This window comes from Oncorhynchus clarkii, chromosome 4, assembly GCF_045791955.1.
Source record: "Oncorhynchus clarkii lewisi isolate Uvic-CL-2024 chromosome 4, UVic_Ocla_1.0, whole genome shotgun sequence".
NCBI lineage: Eukaryota > Metazoa > Chordata > Actinopteri > Salmoniformes > Salmonidae > Oncorhynchus > Oncorhynchus clarkii.
The window spans coordinates 653,245-673,190 of NC_092150.1; the positions used below are offsets into that span (position 1 = coordinate 653,245).

The 19,946-nt window shown below is 44.4% G+C and overlaps 1 protein-coding gene across 3 annotated transcripts; it reads right to left on the reverse strand.

Annotated features, from left to right (window-relative positions):
- Positions 1-3,670: 3,670 nt before the first annotated feature.
- On the reverse strand, positions 3,671-19,184 carry LOC139406271 (DnaJ heat shock protein family (Hsp40) member A). Of its 3 annotated transcripts, none has more exons than XM_071148723.1 (8): positions 19,018-19,184; positions 18,540-18,694; positions 14,360-14,537; positions 14,029-14,133; positions 13,621-13,848; positions 12,975-13,205; positions 12,523-12,623; positions 3,671-4,685 (listed from the first exon to the last, which is right to left on the reverse strand). In XM_071148723.1, the coding sequence occupies exons 2-8, from the start codon at positions 18,669-18,671 to the stop codon at positions 4,449-4,451; spliced, it is 1,212 nt and encodes a 403-aa protein (XP_071004824.1). In that variant the 5' UTR covers positions 18,672-18,694; positions 19,018-19,184; the 3' UTR covers positions 3,671-4,448. The 3 variants fall into 3 exon arrangements, 2 of the variants coding, with proteins under 2 accessions (XP_071004824.1, XP_071004825.1); XM_071148724.1 differs by having other exon boundaries at positions 14,360-16,497; positions 16,822-18,694; positions 19,018-19,040; XR_011633969.1 differs by lacking the exon at positions 3,671-4,685 and adding an exon at positions 10,109-11,678 and having other exon boundaries at positions 12,080-12,623; positions 19,018-19,162.
- Between the last annotated feature and the right edge of the window lie 762 nt (positions 19,185-19,946).

The window sequence follows — 19,946 nt, forward strand, 5'->3', positions numbered from 1 at the left end:
TTGTGGGGCCCCAGTGTTGAGGATCAGCAAAGTGGAGGTATTGTTTTCTACCTTTACCACCTGGGGGTGGACTTCAGGAAGTCCAGGACCCAGTTGCACAGGGCGGGGTTCAGACCCAGTACCCTCCGAGCTTAATGATGAGCTTGGAGGGTACTATGGTGTTGAATGCTGAGCTATAGATAATGAACAGCATTCTTACATAGGTATGTATGCCTCTTTTCCAGATTGGATAGGGCAGTGTGCAGGGTGATGGCAATTATATTGTCTGTGGATCTATTGGGGTGGTAAGCAAATTTGAGTGGGTCTAGGGTGTCAGGTGATATGATCCTTGACTTGTCTGAAACGGTGAAGGACCTCGGCGTTACTCTGGACCCTGATCTCTCTTTTGACGAACATATCAAGACTGTTTCAAGGACAGCTTTTTTCCATCTACATAACATTAAAAAAATCTGAAACTTTCTGTCCAAAAATGATGCAGAAAAATTAATCCATGCTTTTGTTACTTCTAGGTTAGACTACTGCTATGCTCTACTTTCCGGCTATCCGGATAAAGCACTAAATAAACTTCAGTTAGTGCTAAATACGGCTGCTGGAATCCTGACTAGAACCAAAAAAATGTATCATATTACTCCAGTGCTATCCTCCCAACACTGGCTTCCTGTTAAGGCAAGGGCTGATTTCAAGGTTTTACTGCTAACCTACAAAGCATTACATGGGCTTGCTCCTACCTATCTTTCCGATTTGGTCCTGCCGTACATACCTACACGTACGCTACGGTCACAAGACGCAGGCCTCCTAATTGTCCCTAGAATTTCTAAGCAAACAGTTGGAGGCAGGGCTTTCTCCTATAGAGCTCAATTTTTATGGAATGGTCTGCCTACCCATGTGAGAGACGCAGACTCGGTCTCAACCTTTAAGTCTTTATTGAAGACTCATCTCTTCAGTAGGTCCTACGATTGAGTGTAGTCTGACCCAGGAGCGTGAAGGTGAACGAAAAGGCTCTGGAGCAACGAACCTCCCTTGCTGTCTCTGCCTGGCCGGTTCCCCTCTCTCCACTGGGATTTTCTGCCTCTAACCCTATTACAGGGGCTGAGTCACTGGCTTACTGGTGCTCTTTCATGCCGTCCCTAGGAGGGGTGCGTCACTTGAGTGGGTTGAGTCACTGACTTGATCTTCCTGTCTGGGTTGGCGCCCCCCCTTGGGTTGTGCCGTGGCGGAGATCTTTGTGGGCTATATTGGGCCTTGTCTCAGGATGGTAAGTTAGAGGTTGAAGATATCCCTCTAGTGGTGTGGGGTTGTGCTTTGGCAAAGTGGGTGGGGTTATATCCTTCCTGTTTGGCCCTGTCTGGGGGTATCATCGGATGGGGCCTCCTGACCCCTCCTGTCTCAGCCTCCAGTATTTATGCTGCAGTAGTTTATGTGTCGGGGGGCTGGGGTCAGTTTGTTATATCTGAAGTACTTCTCCTGTCTTATTTTATTCCTTTGATTTATTTCACCTTTATTTAACCAGGTAGGCAAGTTGAGAACAAGTTCTCATTTACAATTGCGACCTGGCCAAGATAAAGCAAAGCAGTTCGACACATACAACGAGTTACACATGGAGTAAAACAAACATACAGTCAATAATACAGTATAAACAAGTCTATATACGATGTGAGCAAATGAGGTGAGATAAGGGAGGTAAAGGCAAAAAAAGGCCATGGTGGCAAAGTAAATATAATATAGCAAGTAAAACACTGGAATGGAAGATTTGCAGTGGAAGAATGTGCAAAGTATAAATAAAAATAATGGGGTGCAAAGGAGCAAAATAAATAAATAAATAAAGTAGGGAAAGAGGTAGTTGTTTGGGCTAAATTATAGGTGGGCTACGTACAGCTATGTACAGCTTATCCGGTGTCCTGTGTGAATTTAAGTATGCTCTCTCTAATTCTCTCTTTCTTCCTCTCTCGGAGGACCTGAGCCCTAGGACCATGCCTCAGGACTACCTGGCATGATGACTCCTTGCTGTCCCCAGTCCACCTGGCCGTGCTGCTGCTCCAGTTTCAACTGTTCTGCCTGCGGCTATGGAACCCTGACCTGTTCACCAGACGTGCTGTTTTCAACTCTCTAGAGACAGCAGGAGCGGTAGAGATACTCCTAATGATCGGCTATGAAAAACCAACTGACATTTACTCCTGAGGTGCTGACATGCTGCACCCTCGACATCCACTGTGATTATTATTATTTGACCATGCTGGTCATTTATGAACATTTGAACATCTTGGCCATGTTCTGTTATAATCTCCACCCGGCACAGCCAGAAGAGGACTGGCCACCCCTCATAGCCTGGTTCCTCTCTAGGTTTCTTCCTAGGTTTTGGCCTTTCTAGGTAGTTTTTCCTAGCCACCTTGCTTCTACACCTGCATTGCTTGCTGTTTGGGATTGTAGGCTGGGTTTCTGTACAGCACTTTGAGATATCAGCTGATGTAAGAAGGGCTATATAAATACATTTGATTTGGTCAGTATCTCAAAGCACTTCATGATGACAAATGTGCTATGGGGCGATGGTCATTTAGTTCAGTTACCTTTGCTTCTTAGGTACAGGAACAATGGTGGACATCTAGAAAAATGTGGGGCAGCAGACTGGGATAGGGAGAGATTGAATATCCCTGATTTTTCTCTGGAAGGAAATCCTCACCCTGAGCTCATCAACTTTATTATCTAGAGACTGAACATTAGCGAGTAATACACTCGAAAGCGGTTGATAGTGTGCGAGTCGTACTAGAAGTCCACTCCGAATACCTCTTCTCCATCGGTGGTGTTTTGGATCAGCCTTTGGAACCAGTTCAATTGCCCTGGGGGTGCGACTAAAGGATCCAATTTGGGAAAGTCGTATTCCTGGTCGTAATACTGGTAATGCTGATGAGTTACCGGCACTCTGATATCCAAAAGTTATTCCCGGCTGTATGTAATAACACAAAAACAATTCTGGGCTGATAATGTAATAACACATAAAAAATACTGCAAAATTGCCTAGTAGCTAAAAGCACGGCTGCCCTATCTGTTCTACACTGCTCCAGTCAGGAGCAGAGTAAAAACACTTCCTGGAACAAACAAGACCACCCAGTCAGTAGCAGAGTAAAAACACTTCCTGGAAACAACAAGACCACCCAGTCAGGAGCAGAGTAAAAACACTTCCTGGAACAAACAAGACCACCCAGTCAGGAGCAGAGTAAAAACACTTCCTGGAACAAACAAGACCACCCAGTCAGTAGCAGAGTAAAAACACTTCCTGGAACAAACAAGACCACCCAGTCAGGAGCAGAGTAAAAATATATATAATCAAACATTTTATTAATCATATGCTTCATAAACAGGTGAACTGTGAAATGCTTACGGCCCTTCCCAAAAATAATAGAAAAATGATGAGGAATAGTAAAATTACATAGCTGATCTTTCTGCCATCAGTCCACTTTTCAGAATAAAAGCCTTACTCCTGCTGCATACGGTGTCCTACTTTCAATAGTCTACCACTTTTATCCAAGATGAATCTTCAAGGAGATGATGTAATGTTTTATTAACTGATATCGGCCTTATAATAATGCGTATGCTGATATTTGACAACTGCAGCTATGAATCGTATAAAGTGAACCAGATTAATTTAATAAACTTTGTTTAAAAAAAAAGAAGGCATTCTTGAGAGGTTTTATTTGTGAAAGAATCAATCCATTTCAAGAGTGGGTGAAACGCCTGTGGTGAGACAGTAACATTACCTTCATAGAAAGCATACAGATTCCTCTGGTGAGTCAGTTAAAGAAAGCATACAGGTTCCTCTGGTGAGTCAGTTAAAGAAAGCATACAGGTTCCTCTGGTGAGTTATGGACCGAAGTCAATAATTGAAATGCAACAAGTCTGTTTTCTGTGCCTCCTAGTATATCTCTCATGAACAGATCCATACGAAATAAAACAATGCACACAACTTACACTACACATGGAGAAAAAGAGTGCAGGTGTTATGTTAGATAGAAATGTAAACAGACCATCACTCTACCATTGTGGCAAGATGGAGTAGGTCTACACCTCCATCTAGTGGTCATGTCAGGGACAACATCTTTTGACAAGCTTTGTAACTAACTTATGTTAAGGTTAGGGAAAGAGTTATTTCCCCTGCCTCATACATTCTCCTAACCTGACCCTCAGTATAAAGATAAACAACAGACGTGTTGAATAGTATCTGGAGGAAAACAGCTGCGGATATGGCTCGGATGTACTGCCTAAAACATGACATTGCTGTGAAAGTAGGCATTTCAGTGCAGCGCTTGATAACAGTGGACTTTGAACTCTAATGAATAAGGCTTTTGTCAAACCCCGTCCTTCAGGAACTGAGTTTGACGTGATTTGTATACATAGATTATAAAACCGATTAATTGAACAAACTAAACATTCAGTGCAGCATGAGTTTCTATATTCTACTGCTGCTGGCACTGCACGCCATGGCCTCCCCCCTCATCATCGTCAATATCCTCAAAGCTTGGCTTCCCTCCTCCACTGCTGCCGCTCTTCTGTTGAGAGTAGCTGCGATCCATCTCCTTCAGGTCTACCTCCTCCATGTCGTCTGAGATCAGCTGCTCGTCTCTGGGCGGGAGGAGGGCCTCCAGCTGGGGGAGGAGGTGCTCTGGCAGCCAGTGTTTATCTGGGAACTCCACCTGGTGGGGAGGAACATAGAGAAATGGGTTATGGGTCTGATAGGGTCTATTCCCTATATTACAGTGGCAAGAAAAAGTATGTGAACCTTTTGGAAATACCTGGATTTCTGTATAAATTGGTCTTAGAATTTGATCTGATCTTCATCTAGGTCACAACAATAGACAAACACGGTCTGCTTAAACTAATAACAACATGTATTGTATTTGTCTTGTCTATATTGAATTCATCATTTAAACAATCACAGTGTAGGTTGGAAAAAGTATGTGAACCCCGAGGCTAATGACTTATCCAAAAGCTAATTGTAGTCGGCTAACCTGGAGTCTAGTCTAATCAATGAGACCAGATTGGAGATGTTGGTTAGGGCCCATGCACCCTATCCCTATATAGTGCTCTACTTATCTAGGGAAATAAGGAGGCATTTTAGATAACCTGATACAGGTTCTGCAGCATTGGAAGCCACTGATCGAGGCTCTGCAGCATTGAAAGCCATTGATACAGACTCTACAGCATTGAAAGCCATTGATACAGGCTCTGCAGCACTGATAGAGGCTCTGCAGTATTGAAAGCCATTGATACAGGCTCTGCAGCATTGAAAGCCATTGATACAGGCTCTGCAGCACTGATAGAGGCTCTGCAGCATTGAAAGCCACAGATAGAGGCTCTGCAGGACTGATACAAGTTCTGCAGCATTGGAAGCCATTGATAGAGGTTCTGCAATATTGGAAGCCATTGATACAGGCGCTGCAGCACTGATAGAGGCTCTGCAGCATTGAAAGCCATTGATACAGGTTCTGCAGCATTGGAAGCCATTGATAGAGGCTCTGCAGCATTGGAAGCCATTGATAGAGGCTCTGCAGCATTGGAAGCCATTGATAGAGGCTCTGCAGCATTGATAGAGGCTCTGCAGCATTGGAAGCCATTGATACAGGTTCTGCAGCATTGATAGAGGCTCTGCAGCACTGATAGACGCTCTGCAGCATTGGAAGCCATTGATAGAGGCTCTGCAGCACTGAAAGCCATTGATACAGGCTCTGCAGCATTGATAGAGGCTCTGCAGCATTGAAAGCCATTGATACAGGTTCTGCAGCATTGGAAGCCACTGATACAGGCTCTGCAGCATTGAAAGCCATTGGTAGAGGCTCTGCAGCATTGAAAGCCATTGATAGAGGCTCTGCAACATTGAAAGCCATTGATAGAGGCTCTGCAGCATTGAAAGCCATTGATACAGGCTCTGCAGCATTGGAAGCCATTGATACAGGTTCTGCAGCACTGATAGAGGCTCTGCAGCATTGAAAGCCATTGATACAGGCTCTGCAACATTGAAAGCCATTGATACAGGCTCTGCAGCATTGAAAGCCATTGATACAGGCTCTGCAGCATTAAAAGCCACTGATAGAGGCTCTGCAGCATTGGAAGCCATTGATAGAGGCTCTGCAGCATTGGAAGCCATTGATACAGGCTCTGCAGCACTGATAGAGGCTCTGCAGCACTGAAAGCCATTGATACAGGCTCTGCAGCATTGAAAGACATTGATGCAGGCTCTGCAGCATTGAAGGTTCCCAAGAAGTGGGCTTCCATCATTCTTAAATGGATGAAGTTTGGAACCACCAAGACTCCTCCTAGAGCTGGCCAACCGGCCAAACTGAGCAATCGGGGGAGAAGAGCCTTGGTCAGGGAGGTGACCAAGAACATGATGGTCACTGACAGAGCTCCAGAGTTCCTCTGTGAAGATGGGAGAACATTCCAGATGGACAACCATCACTGCAGCACTCAATCATACTACACCAGCTCCGACGCTCATCTTATGTGGCAGGGCCTGCAAACTATTACAGACTACAAAGGGAAGCACAGCCGCGAGCTGCCCAGTAAAACGAGCCTACCAGACAAGCTAAATCACTAATACACTCACGTTGAGGCAAGCAACACTGAGGCATGCATGAGAGCATCAGCTGTTCCGGACGACTGTGTGATCAAGCTCTCCGTAGCCAATGTGAGTAAGACCTTGAAAAGGAGATCTTCTGTTGAATCTGACAATTAATCTTAATGGTTGTACAGTCGTCTCAAATAAAACCGTGAAGGACCTCGGCGTTACTCTGGACCCTGATCTCTCTTTTGAAGAACATATCAAGACCATTTCAAGGACAGCTTTTTTCCATCTACGTAACATTGCAAAAATCAGAAACTTTCTGTCCAAAAATGATGCAGAAAAATGTATCCATGCTTTTGTCACTTCTGGGTTAGACTACTGCAATGCTCTACTTTCCGGCTACCCGGATAAAGCACTAAATAAACTACAGTTAGTGCTAAATACAGCTGCTAGAATCCTGACTAGAACCAAAAAATGTGATCATATTACTCCAGTGCTAGCCTCTCTACACTGGCTTCCTGTCAAAGCAAGGGCTGATTTCAAGGTTTTACTGCTAACCTACAAAGCATTACATGGGCTTGCTCCTACCTATCTCTCTGATTTGGTCCTGCCGTACATACCTACACGTACACTACGGTCACAAGACGCAGGCCTCCTAATTGTCCCTAGAATTTCTAAGCAAACAGCTGGAGGCAGGGCTTTCTCCTATAGAGCTCCATTTTTATGGAACGGTCTGCCTACCCATGTCAGAGACGCAAACTCGGTCTCAACCTTTAAGTCTCTACTGAAGACTCATCTCTTCAGTGGGTCATATGATTGAGTGTAGTCTGGCCCAGGAGTGGGAAGGTGAACGGAAAGGCTCTGGAGCAACGAATCGCCCTTGCTGTCTCTGCCTGGCCGGTTCCCCTCTTTCCACTGGGATTCTCTGCCTCTAACCCTATTACAGGGGCTGAGTCACTGGCTTACTGGGGCTTTCTCATGCCGTCCCTGGAGGGGGTGCGTCACCTGAGTGGGTTGATTAACTGATGTGGTCATCCTGTCTGGGTTGCCCCCCCCCCCCCCCTTTTGGTTGTGCCGTGGCGGAGGTCTTTGTGGGCTATACTCGGCCTTGTCTCAGGATGGTAAGTTGGTGGTTGAAGATATCCCTCTAGTGGTGTGGGGGCTGTGCTTTGGCAAAGTGGGTGGGGTTATATCCTTCCTGTTTGGCCCTGTCCGGGGGTGTCCTCGGATGGGGCCACAGTGTCTCCTGACCCATCCTGTCTCAGCCTCTAGTATTTATGCTGCAGTAGTTTATGTGTCGGGGGGCTAGGGTCAGTTTGTTATATCTGGAGTACTTCTCCTGTCCTATTCGGTGTCCTGTGTGAATCTAAGTGTGCGTTCTCTAATTCTCTCCTTCTCTCTTTCTTTCTCTCTCTCGGAGGACCTGAGCCCTAGGACCATGCCCCAGGACTACCTGACATGATGACTCCTTGCTGTCCCCAGTCCACCTGGCCGTGCTGCTGCTTCAGTTGCAACTGTTCTGCCTTATTATTATTCGACCATGCTGGTCATTTATGAACATTTGAACATCTTGGCCATGTTCTGTTATAATCTCCACCCGGCACAGCCAGAAGAGGACTGGCCACCCCACATAGCCTGGTTCCTCTCTAGGTTTCTTCCTAGGTTTTGGCCTTTCTAGGGAGTTTTTCCTAGCCAACTTGCTTCTACACCTGCATTGCTTGATGTTTGGGGTTTTAGGCTGGGTTTCTGTACAGCACTTTGAGATATCAGCTGATGTACGAAGGGCTATATAAATAAATTTGATTTGAAACAGGACAACATTCACAAGGCCGCGGGGCCAGACGGATTACCAGGACGTGTGCTCCGGGCATGTGCGGACCAATTGGCAGGTGTCTTCACTGACATTTTCAACATGTCCCTGATTGAGTCTGTAATACCAGCATAGCCCCTTTGCACAAGAACACTGAGGTAACCTGCCTAAATGACTACCGACCCGTAACACTCACGTCCGTAGCCATGAAGTGCTTTGAAAGGATGGTCATGGCTCACATCAACACCATTATCCCAGAAACCCTAGACTCACTCCAATTTGCATACCCCCCAAACAGATCCACAGATGATGCAATCTCTATTGCACTCCACACTACCCTTTCCTACCTGGACAAAAGGAACACATACGTGAGAATGCTATTCATTGAACGCTGAGCTGTAGTCAACACCATAGTGCCCTCAAGGCTCATCACTAAGCTAAGGATCCTGGGACTAAACACCTCCCTCTGCAACTGGATCCTGGACTTCGTGACGGGCCACCCCCAGGTGGTAAGGGTAGGCAACAACACATCTGCCACGCTGATCCTCAACACTGGAGCCCCTCAGGGGTGCGTACTTAGTCCTCTCCTGTACTCCCTGTTCACCCACGACTGCATGGACAGGGACGACTCCAACACTACCATTAAGTTTGCAGACAACGCAACAGTGGTAGGCCTGATCACCGTCACCGACATTTCACTGTAAGGTCTACTACACCTGTTGTATTCGGCGCATGTGACAAATAAAGTTTGATTTGATCAATCAGGCCTTTATGATAGAGTGGCCAGACAGAAGCTACTCCTCAGTAAAAAAGGCACCTAAAGGACTCTCAGAAACAAGATTCTCTGGTCTGATAAAACCAAGATTGAACCATTTAGCCTGAACGCCAAGTGTCACATCTGGAGGAAACCTGGCACCATCCCTACAGTGAAGTATGGTGGTGGCAGCATCATGCTGTGGGGATGTTTTCAGCAGTAGGGACTGGGAGACTAGTCGGGATCGAGGGAAAGATGAACGGAGCAAAGTACAGGGAGCTCCTTGATGAAAACCTGCTCCAGAACACCCTGGACCTCAGAATTGGGCGGAGGTTCCCCTTCCAACAGGACAACAACCCTAAGCACACAGCCAAGACAATGCAGGAGTGGCTTCGGGACAAGTCTCTGAATGTCCTTGAGTGGCCCAGCCAGTGCCCGGACTTGAACCTGATCTCATGTATTAGTTCAATCATACTGTGTAGCCCTCTATCATGTACACTACATGGACTGAGATTTGTAAACGAAAGAGGAATAGAATCATATGAATTGAAAGGAGTTTCCAATCTCCCCATTTAGAGTTTCTGGTGCAGCACAGGTCTTATCCAGATGGTGGAACAAAGGCATTTCCTAACAGACCTGCTAACTTTCTTTGTTGTTACTTTTAAGGTTGGAGCCAACATGCAGTGCCTCCAGCAGGAAGAGAGGCAAGAATAATGTGTCCATTAGCTCAATCTACACTATTCACAGCCATGTCTAATGTTCAATGTAATTACATTGCTGGACTTTTTGAAACTTCATTTCAAACAGGTCTTCAAATCATGTTTTTTAGCTGTTAGTGATAATACATTTGTGTGTTTACATCACTAAGCCTTTATGTATGTGTTATAAATTATCAAAGGGGTCGGACTTTAAATTAAGTTGAGCGTCATGCGATAGTCTTTATAGACTGTTTTACAGGACTCTACATAGTGTCAAATAGGTTAACGTTTTTTGTGTTAAATGCTCTACAACAGATATTCCCAATGCTGTCGGGGGTATGCCAAATAGTAATCTGATTGACATTTTCAAAACAGTCCATTTATATTTTCCAACGGTGCTATACATTTGGGTGAGGTTTCTTTCTCCTGATCTGTGAGCTGCTCTGACAGCTGGTGCTTAAAGTTAGTGAGGGAGATATAAGTCTACAGCTTCAGTGATTTTTGCAGTTCGTTCCAGTCATTGGCAGCAGAGAACTGGAAGGAAAGGCAGCCAAAGCAGGAATTGGCTTTGGGGATGACCAGTGAAATATACCTGCTGGAGCGCGTGCTACGGGTGGGTGTTGCTATGGCGACCATTGAGCTGAAATAAGGCAGGGATTTACCTAGCAGAGACTTAACGATGACCTGGAGCCAGTGGGTTTGGCGACGAAAATGAAACGAGGGCCAGCCAACGAGAGCATACAGATCGCAGTGGTGGGTAGTATATGGGGCTTTGGTGACAAAATGGATGGCAAAGTGATAGACTGCATCCAATTTGCTGAGTAGAGTGTTGAAGGCTATTTTGTAAATGACATCGCCGAAGTCGAGAATTGGTAGGTGTCATGACGTTGGCCTGGGGGTAGGTTTATGAAATAACTGCCCCCGCCTTTTCCCCTCTCTACCCTACTGATGTGACATTTGAAAATCATTTGGTTAACATAGATTCTGGGAACATCAGAAGGTGGGGGGAAATGAACTATATTAATCTGACCAATTGAACATATGCGGTGATACTTAATGAATATGATGTCAGTTCAGTTGTCATCTGAGACATTATCAATGATAAGATGACAAACTCTACAATGGAAAGTCTACACATCAGTTATCGGATTCACATGGAATTGTTGTTCAATTTAAAATGTTTGAATGTGAAATTATTGGTGAAGAGATGAAATGTAATGTTAGCTTCCAAATGAGAGATTTGGGTCTTCATAAGGTTAGGGCTCAATCAGTAGCCCGTCCCTGTGAAGAGACATGTGAATATTTATAATGCTATTTCTGACTTACCCGTCATGTTGTGGAGTCAGTATCTGCATGGCTTTTTTTGTCGTCGGAGCGCCGTACTCAGATTATTGCATGGTTTGCTTTTTCCGTAAAGTATTTTTTTTAAATCTGACCCAGCGGTTGCATTAAGGAGAAGTATATCTCTAATTCCATGTATAACACTTGTATTTTCATCAACATTGATGATGATTTGTATCTATATTTCTGCTTTTTGTGACTCCTCTCTCTGGTTGGAAAATGGCTGTATGCTTTCTGTGACTAGGTGCTGACCAAACATATGTTGTGTTTTCGCCGAAAAGCCTTTTTGAAAATCGGACACTGTGGTTGGATTAACGAGAAGTTTATCTTTAAAATGGTGTCAAATACTTGTATGTTTGATCAATTTGAATTATGAGATTTCTGTTTGAATTTGGCGCCCTGCAATTTCACTGGCTGTTAGCGAGGGGTTCCGCCATACCCAGACAGGTTAATGTGGCTGCTTTGCATGATGCATTGTCGTCTCTACCGTCTTGCCCTTTGTGCTGCTCTGGGCCCAATAACCTATGTACCATGTTTTGTGCTGTTCTGGGCCCAATAACCTATGTACCATGTTTTGTGCTGTTCTGGGCCCAATAACCTATGTACCATGTTTTGTGCTGTTCTGGGCCCAATAACCTATGTACCATGTTTGGTGCTGCTACCATGATGTATTGTCGTCTCTACCGTCTTGCCCTTTGTGCTGCTCTGGGCCCAATAACCTATGTACCATGTTTGGTGCTGCTACCATGATGTATTGTCGTCTCTACCGTCTTGCCCTTTGTGCTGTTCTGGGCCCAATAACCTATGTACCATGTTTGGTGCTGCTACCATGATGCATTGTCGTCTCTACCGTCTTGCCCTTTGTGCTGTTCTGTGCCCAATAACCTATGTACCATGTTTTGTGCTGTTCTGGGCCCAATAACCTATGTACCATGTTTTGTGCTGCTACCATGCTGTGTTGTCTTAGGTCTCGCTTTATGTAGTGTTGTCGCTCTTGTCATGATGTGTGCTTTGCCCTAAATGTATAATCCCAGCCCCCGTCCCTGCAGGAGGCCTTTTGGTAGGCCGTCATTGTAAATAAGAATTTGCTCTTAACTGACTTGCCTAGTTAAATAAAAAAATAAAAAATGTTGCCGATTTATGAAGGTTCTCTGAGGAGCCAGATTACTGTAGGGTGTGCGAGGTATTTAAAAAGGGCTGATGGACCTACAAACCTTGTTTGTTTGTTTGTGTGTCAGAACCAAGATTATTTGGAGTAGTCCAACCGGAGTCAGTTTTGTTTTTAACGAAAACGGCTCGTCTCTAACCTAAACGGTTCAACCTGACCAGTCTCTCTCTCTCTCTCCAATGGTAATATAATACTAACCTGGAATTGAATGATGAGCTGCCCTCTGTCGTAAGGGTCTTTGTGGATGGGCATGCCTTCATTATGGACACACCTCACATCGTTGGCCTTCACTACTTTACCTGGAAACAGAAAGATCACACGATCTTGGATAAATTTACCACAGGTGGACTCCAATCCAGTTGTAGAAACATCTCAAGGATGATCAATGGAAACAGGAAGCACCGGAGCTCAATTTTGAGTCTGAATATTTATTGAAAGGGTCTGAATACAATTTTCTTTCTTTCTAAAAACCGGTTTTGCTTTGTCATTAAGTGGTATTGTGATGCATTATGGGGTATTGTGATGTCATTAAGTGGTATTGGATTGATGACGGGAAAAAATGATTGAATCCATTTTAGAATAAGGCTGTACCGTTACAAAATGTACATTTAAATCCAAGGGGGAGTGAATCCTTATAACAGCCACATTACCTGGTGAAGAGGTGATGATGAGCATCCTGCCATCTAGCGTACGGATGGTCTTCTTGAAGCCACAGAGGGCCTCAACCAGTTTGATGTTCATCTTCATGTGCAGGTCGTCCTCCTGCCTCTGGTACACTGGGTGGTCCTGCTGGTCCAGCACGATCACCACGTCACCTGGTTCCAGACCAGGCTCCTGGTCGCCCTCCCCGTGGAATGGTATCTTCTGACCCCCCTTCATACCTACAGGACACAGTAAATGTGTCTTGGTTAGTTCATACCTACAGGACACAGTAAATGTGTCTTGGCTAGTTCATACCTACAGGACACAGTAAATGTGTCTTGGTTAGTTCATACCTACAGGACACAGTAAATGTGTCTTGGTTAGTTCATACCTACAGGACACAGTAAATGTGTCTTGGTTAGTTCACTGGCATCTGTTCCTTTCTAACATGATGGCTGCCTACAGCTGACGGGAGTTTTAGACACCAGAGGGCGCCCTTGCTATTATTTACAGCAAGTCGATACTTCTGATATTCAAGCTCTAGGGAATTTAGGGAAATCCATTTCCCCTTTGGGGGTTTTATATCTTCTTAGTATTGTACAGTAAATTACTTATTTTAAACATCCCAACAAGGGAAGAGGACCTCAAACAAACCTTTGTCAATGTGAACCTCTAGAATCTTCTTCTTGCGTTCTACTTTGTGTCCGTTGCAGGTCTTGCATCGGTCTTTAGAGTTGAAGCGTTCGCCCTCTCCCTGGCACTCTGCACACATGGTCTGGATCTGCTGGATCATTCCTGGCCCGATCTGCTGCACCTTGATCTCCACTCCTCTGCCTTTACATGAACCACACGTCTGCAAGGCGCCCTTCTTACCACCGTACCCTGCAGTAAAGACAACCAGAGTTAGAATAATGGACTTCTGACCTAGGATCAGGTATCCCCTCTTAGTCATTATGATTGCAAAGGTAAAACTGATCCTAGATTAGTACTCTGATAGATCTGTGAATATGGGCTCAGATCTGATAATGGGGAGCTTTGTATCGATATTGGATCTCAACATACCTTCACATTTTCCACAGATTACGTTTTTCTGCAGGGCCAATTTCCTCTTGGTTCCATTGTACATCTCCTCCAGAGTCACAGTGAGCTGATGGACCACGTTCTTACCTAGACCAAACACACAATCATCACTACACAATAATATTTCGGTATCACAAATAACAGATAATGGGGCGGCTTCCTGGACACAGATCAGCCTAATCCTGAACTAAAAAGCTTTTTCGATGGACATTCTCCATTGGTCTTGCTTTCTAGTCCTGGACTAGTTTAAGCCTCATCTGTGTCATGGAAACCTCCCCAATATGAGACCGTACATTTGTGACATTAGTATTACCTCTCCTATCCCTCTGAGGCATTCTGCCTCCGCCTCCAAAGAACATGTTGAATATGTCCATAGGGGAACCTCCTCCCCCCATGCCCCCATCCTTGATAGCCTGCTCTCCACCCTGGTCGTAGAGGTCCCTCTTCTTGGGCTCTGACAGAACCTCATAGGCCTGAGATATCAGTTTGAACTGGAGGGGAGAGAGAGTTATGTCAATATCATGCCAGCGGTTTTTGTTGCTTATAACACCGTAATAGCCAACTCCCATAACAATTGTAGCTAAATTTCAACATTCGTGCCTTTTACTGCAATAGCGAAGCTGGAATAGATTTTCCTTTCAATATTAGTGTGGACCGTCCTTATTTTTCAGTTTAACTGCCATATCAAAACAGCTAGTCAGTGTTAAATAATTTATCCTTGCTTCTCTGAAGAAATAAATCCTTATGCAACTACACTCATCTTAGGCTTCAGGCTAATTTTACAGTGAGCGAACAACTGAAGAGCAAACAGGTGCGTGTTATTTTCAGTGTTCCCCCAGTACATTTAAATCAGCCTAGAGCAGAGCTAAGGCTACAGTTAGGGGTGGTGGTGGTGGTGGTGCTGCAATCCCACCCTGGTCTCAGACTAGACGTAACATAGTAAACGTTTGTTCAGTATAATTTGAGTGTCCCCGGAACAAACACAAAATGCAACAATTGCAAAGATTTTACTGAGTTACAGTTCATACAAGGAAATCAGTTAATTTAAATACATTCATTAGGCACTAATCTATGGATTTCACATGACCTCCATACCAGGCGGTGTCAGAGGAAGGCCCTAAAAATGGTCAAAGACTCCAACCAACCTAGTCATAGACTGGCCTCTCTGCTACCGCATGTCAAGCAATACCGGAGCGCCAAGTCTAGGTCCAAAAGGCTTCTACCCTCAAGCCATAAGACTCCTGAACAGCTAATCAAATAAATGGCTACCGAGACTATTTGCGTTATCTCCCACCCCCCTTTTTACACTGCTGCTACTCTGGTTATTATCTATGCATAGTCACTTTAATAACTCTACCTACATGTATATCAAATCAAACTTAGTCACATGCGCTGAATATAACAAGTATAGACCTTCCCGTGAAATGCTTACTTACAATCTCTTAACCAACAGTGCAGCTCAAGAAGAGTTAAGAAAATATTTACCAAATAAACTAAAGTAAAATAAAATACAACATAGAAGCTAGATACAGGGGGAACCAAGTCAGTCTGCAGGGGTACAGGTTAGTTGAGGTAATTTGTACATGTAGGTAGGGGGGAAGTGAGGTAGGTAGGGGAGAAGCGCCTTACGGTCAGATGCCGAGCAGTTGCCATACCAGGCGGTGATGCAACCAGTGAGGATGCTCTCGATGGTGCAGCTGTAGAACCTTTTGAGGATCTGGGGACCCATGCCAAATCTTTACAGTCTCCTGAGGGGAAAAATGTTATGTTGTGCCCTCTTCACGACTGTCTGGGTGTGTTTGCACCTGGTGTTTTTGGACCATGATAGTTCATTGGTGACACCAAGGAACTTGAAACTCTCAACCCGCTCCACTACAGCCCTGTCGATGTTAATGGGGGCCTGTTCGGCCCGCCTTTTTCCTGTAGTCCACGATCAGCTCCTTAGTCTTGCTCACATTGAGGGAGAGGTTGTTGTTCACACTGCCAGTTCGCTGACCTCCTCCTTATAGGCGGTCTCATTGTTGTCGGTGATCAGGCCTTCAGCAAACTTAATGATGGTGTTGGAGTTGTGTTTGGCCACGCAGTCGTGGCCAAACGCTCCCTTACCACCAGGGAGCAGCCCGTCAGGAAGTCCAGGATCCAGTTGCAAAGGGAGGTGTTTAGTACCAGGGTATTTAGCTTAGTGATATTACCTCAACTACCCTTTGCCCCCGCACATTGACTCTACGGGTACCCCCTCTATATCAAATCAAATTTCAAATCAAATGTATAGCCCTTCGTACATCAGCTGATATCTCAAAGTGCTGTACAGAAACCCAGCCTAAAACCCCAAACAGCAAGCAATGCAGGTGTAGAAGCACGGTGGCTAGGAAAAACTCCCTAGAAAGGCCAAAACCTAGGAAGAAACCTAGAGAGGAACCAGGCTATGTGGGGTGGGCAGTCCTCTTCTGGCTGTGCCGGGTGGAGAGGAACCAGGCTATGTGGGGTGGCCAGTCCTCTTCTGGCTGTGCCGGGTGGAGAGGAACCAGGCTATGTGGGGTGGCCAGTCCTCTTCTGGCTGTGCCGGGTGGAGAGGAACCAGGCTATGTGGGGTGGCCAGTCCTCATCTGGCTGTGCCGGGTGGAGAGGAACCAGGCTATGTGGGGTGGCCAGTCCTCTTCTGGCTGTGCCGGGTGGAGAGGAACCAGGCTATGTGGGGTGGCCAGTCCTCTTCTGGCTGTGCCGGGTGGAGAGGAACCAGGCTATGTGGGGTGGCCAGTCCTCTTCTGGCTGTGCCGGGTGGAGAGGAACCAGGCTATGTGGGGTGGCCAGTCCTCTTCTGGCTGTGCCGGGGGGAGATTATATAGCCTCACTACTGTTATTTTACTGCTGCTCTAGCCATTTTTTACTTAATGCAGTTAAGAAAAATAAGTGTTGTTGGTTAAGGGCTTGTAAGTCAGCATTTCACTGTAAGGTCTACACCGGTTTTATTTGGCACTTGAAAAATACAATTGGATTTGACTGAGATTACAGATTTGCATCTGTTCGTCACAGATACCTAGGTAGGGATGTGGATCAGAAAACCAGTCAGTATCTGGTGTGACCACCATTTGCCTCATGCAGTGAGACACATCTCCTTCCCATAGAGTTGATCAGGCTGTTTATTGTGGTCTGTGGAACGTTGTCCCACTGCTCGTCGACGGCTGTGTGAAGTTGCTGGATATTGTCAGGAACTGGAACACGCCGTCTTACACGTCAATCCAGAGCATCCCAAACATGCTCAATGGGTGACATGTCTGGTGAGTATGCAGGCCATGGAAGAACTGGGACATTTTCAGCTTCCAGGAATAGTATACAGATCCTTGGGACATGGGGCCGTGCATTATCAAGCTGAGCTGGCTCAGGATCTCATTCCGGCATCTCTGTGTATTCAAATTGCCATCGATAAAATGCAATGGTGTTTGTTGTCCATAGCTTATGCCTGCCCATAGATACCATAATCCCACCATGGGGCACTCTGTTCATAACATTGACGTCAGCAAACCGCTCGCCAACACAACGCCTTACACGTACGTGGTCTGTGGTTGTGAGGCCTGTCAGACGTACTGCCAAATTCTAAAACAATGTTGAAGGCAATTTACGGCAACAGATTTGGTGGACATTCCTGCAGTAAGCATGCCAATTACACACCCCATCAACTTGAGACATCTGTGGCATTGAGTTGTGTGACAAAACTGCACATTTTAGAGTGGCATTTTATTGTCTCCAGCACAAGATCTACCTGTGTAATGAGCGAAATGCTTGTGCTTCTAGTTCCGACAATGCAGTAATAACCAACAAGTAATCTAGCTAACAATTCCAAAACTACTACCTTATAGACACAAGTGTAAGGGGAAAATGTATATGTACATAAAGATATATGAATGAGTGATGGTACAGAGCGGCATAGGCAAGATACAGTAGATGGTATTGAGTACAGTATATACATATGAGATGAGTATGTAAACAAAGTGGCATAGTTAAAGTGGCTAGTGATACATGTATTACATAAAGATGCAGTAGATGATCTAGAGTACAGTATATACGTATACATATGAGATGAATAATGTAGGCTATGTAAACATTATATTAGGTAGCATTGTTTAAAGTGGCTAGTGATATATTTTTTTATGTAACATATTATACTTTTTTGGAATTCCGTAACAGTGTACGTTTTGCAAAGTCGTAACATAAAGTTACGAATGACATGTTGTATTGTCATCCGAAATGGGTGATGGACATCCACAAATGAATACATACCATAAGAAACATATGATCATACTAAATGGAGTGTCTCGGGTTATACGTAAAAAATCATATGAAATCCTCTGAGACCTGGTTGGCAACCCACACAGCGCCTTTCCCCGAGGTCCTTCCAGAAGGTTCCTTAATCACATGTCCCTGTCAGTCCTAGAAGCCATGTGCGCTGTTTAAAATAGACGTGTCTACAGGCCTGCTGCAGACAGTTAACTTACCTTCTCTCCTTCATTCGGGTTCTTGTCCGGGTGATATTTCAGTGCCAGTTTTCGGTATGCTTTTTTAATCTCGTCTGGTGTGGCTTTAGGGTTCACACCTAAAGTGTCATAGAAACCTGTCTCTTTAACCATCTTCGTGGCAGGATCTGTAGTAACTAACGGAGACGTGAGAATTAGATACACCAAATAAATGACTGTTTAGCTTAAAAGCAAGTAAGCTAACCCATCCCCCTCTCAGGGAAAAGAAAAGCCGAATACTGGCTACCAAAGTAGCTACAAATGCCGACAAGCTACAATGTTATGTTTCAAATAAATAGCCACATATACTAGTTGGCAACTAACGTTAACCTACTAAAACAAGAATATCGCCTAGTAATGCTAGTTAGTTGTTGTCTGGCTTTTATCGAAGCGCTTGTTCTAATGAACGGCAAATAATGAAAACAACACATTACAATTCCATAGTAAATAGTGTCTTTACCTTTCAGTAAACGTCCTGCTTCAATAGTGCCTCGGAGGAAGACGGCTGGTCCTTTATAAGGCGGACTGGGACCGAACTTTCTGGAGCGTCTTGTGACGCCCTAGACGAGTCTAGAAACAGCGGACTGGCCTGTCGATCAAAGCCCGGTCCACTTGGAGGGAGGTCCCGGGGAACGCAATTCGGGCCGCTCCTGCATATAATGCTGTAATGATAAATATTACTTTAATGATAAATAATACGGTAATGATAAATAATGCTGTAATGATAAATAATGCTGTAATGATAAATAATACGGTAATGATAAATAATGCTGTAATAATAAATAATACGGTAATGATAAATAATGCTGTAATGATAAATAATGCTGTAATGATAAATAATACGGTAATGATAAATAATGCTGTAATGATAAATAATGCTGTAATGATAAATAATACAGTAACGATAAATAATGCTGTAATGATAAATAATACGGTAATGATAAATAATACGGTAATGATAAATAATGCTGTAATGATAAATAATACAGTAACGATAAATAATGCTGTAATGATAAATAATACGGTAATGATAAATAATGCTGTAATGATAAATAATGCTGTAATGATAAATAATGCTGTAATGATAAATAATACGGTAATGATAAATAATACGGTAATGATAAATAATGCTGTAATAACCTACATTTTGTTTTCATTATTGTGATAGGCTCATGTTTTACTGGCACTGGCTTACCCACACTATTTCTGTACCAGACCTCTTTACTTTCTCACCTGGTTATTGTTTTCAAATGGGTATTATTGGCACTGGGAGATAAACTTAACACTAAATATACACATTTCCAGACATAAATGCACAAACAGTATTTTTGGCCATTTATTCCTCACTTTACTACCAGCAGTAGAGAACAATAGACTTGCTTTCTAATT

What these genes read in the sequence shown, in the direction of transcription:
- LOC139406271 (XM_071148723.1), bottom strand. Translation starts at nt 18,671, where the DNA reads ATGGTTAAAGAGACAGGTTTCTATGACACTTTAGGTGTGAACCCTAAA. An exon ending in CATCATCACCTCTTCACCAG is followed by an intron (nt 12,624 to 12,974) that starts GTAATGTGGCTG and finishes TTCTGTTTCCAG; the next exon opens with GTAAAGTAGTGAAGGCCAAC. An exon ending in AGCTCATCATTCAATTCCAG is followed by an intron (nt 4,686 to 12,522) that starts GTTAGTATTATA and finishes CCTCCCCACCAG; the next exon opens with GTGGAGTTCCCAGATAAACA.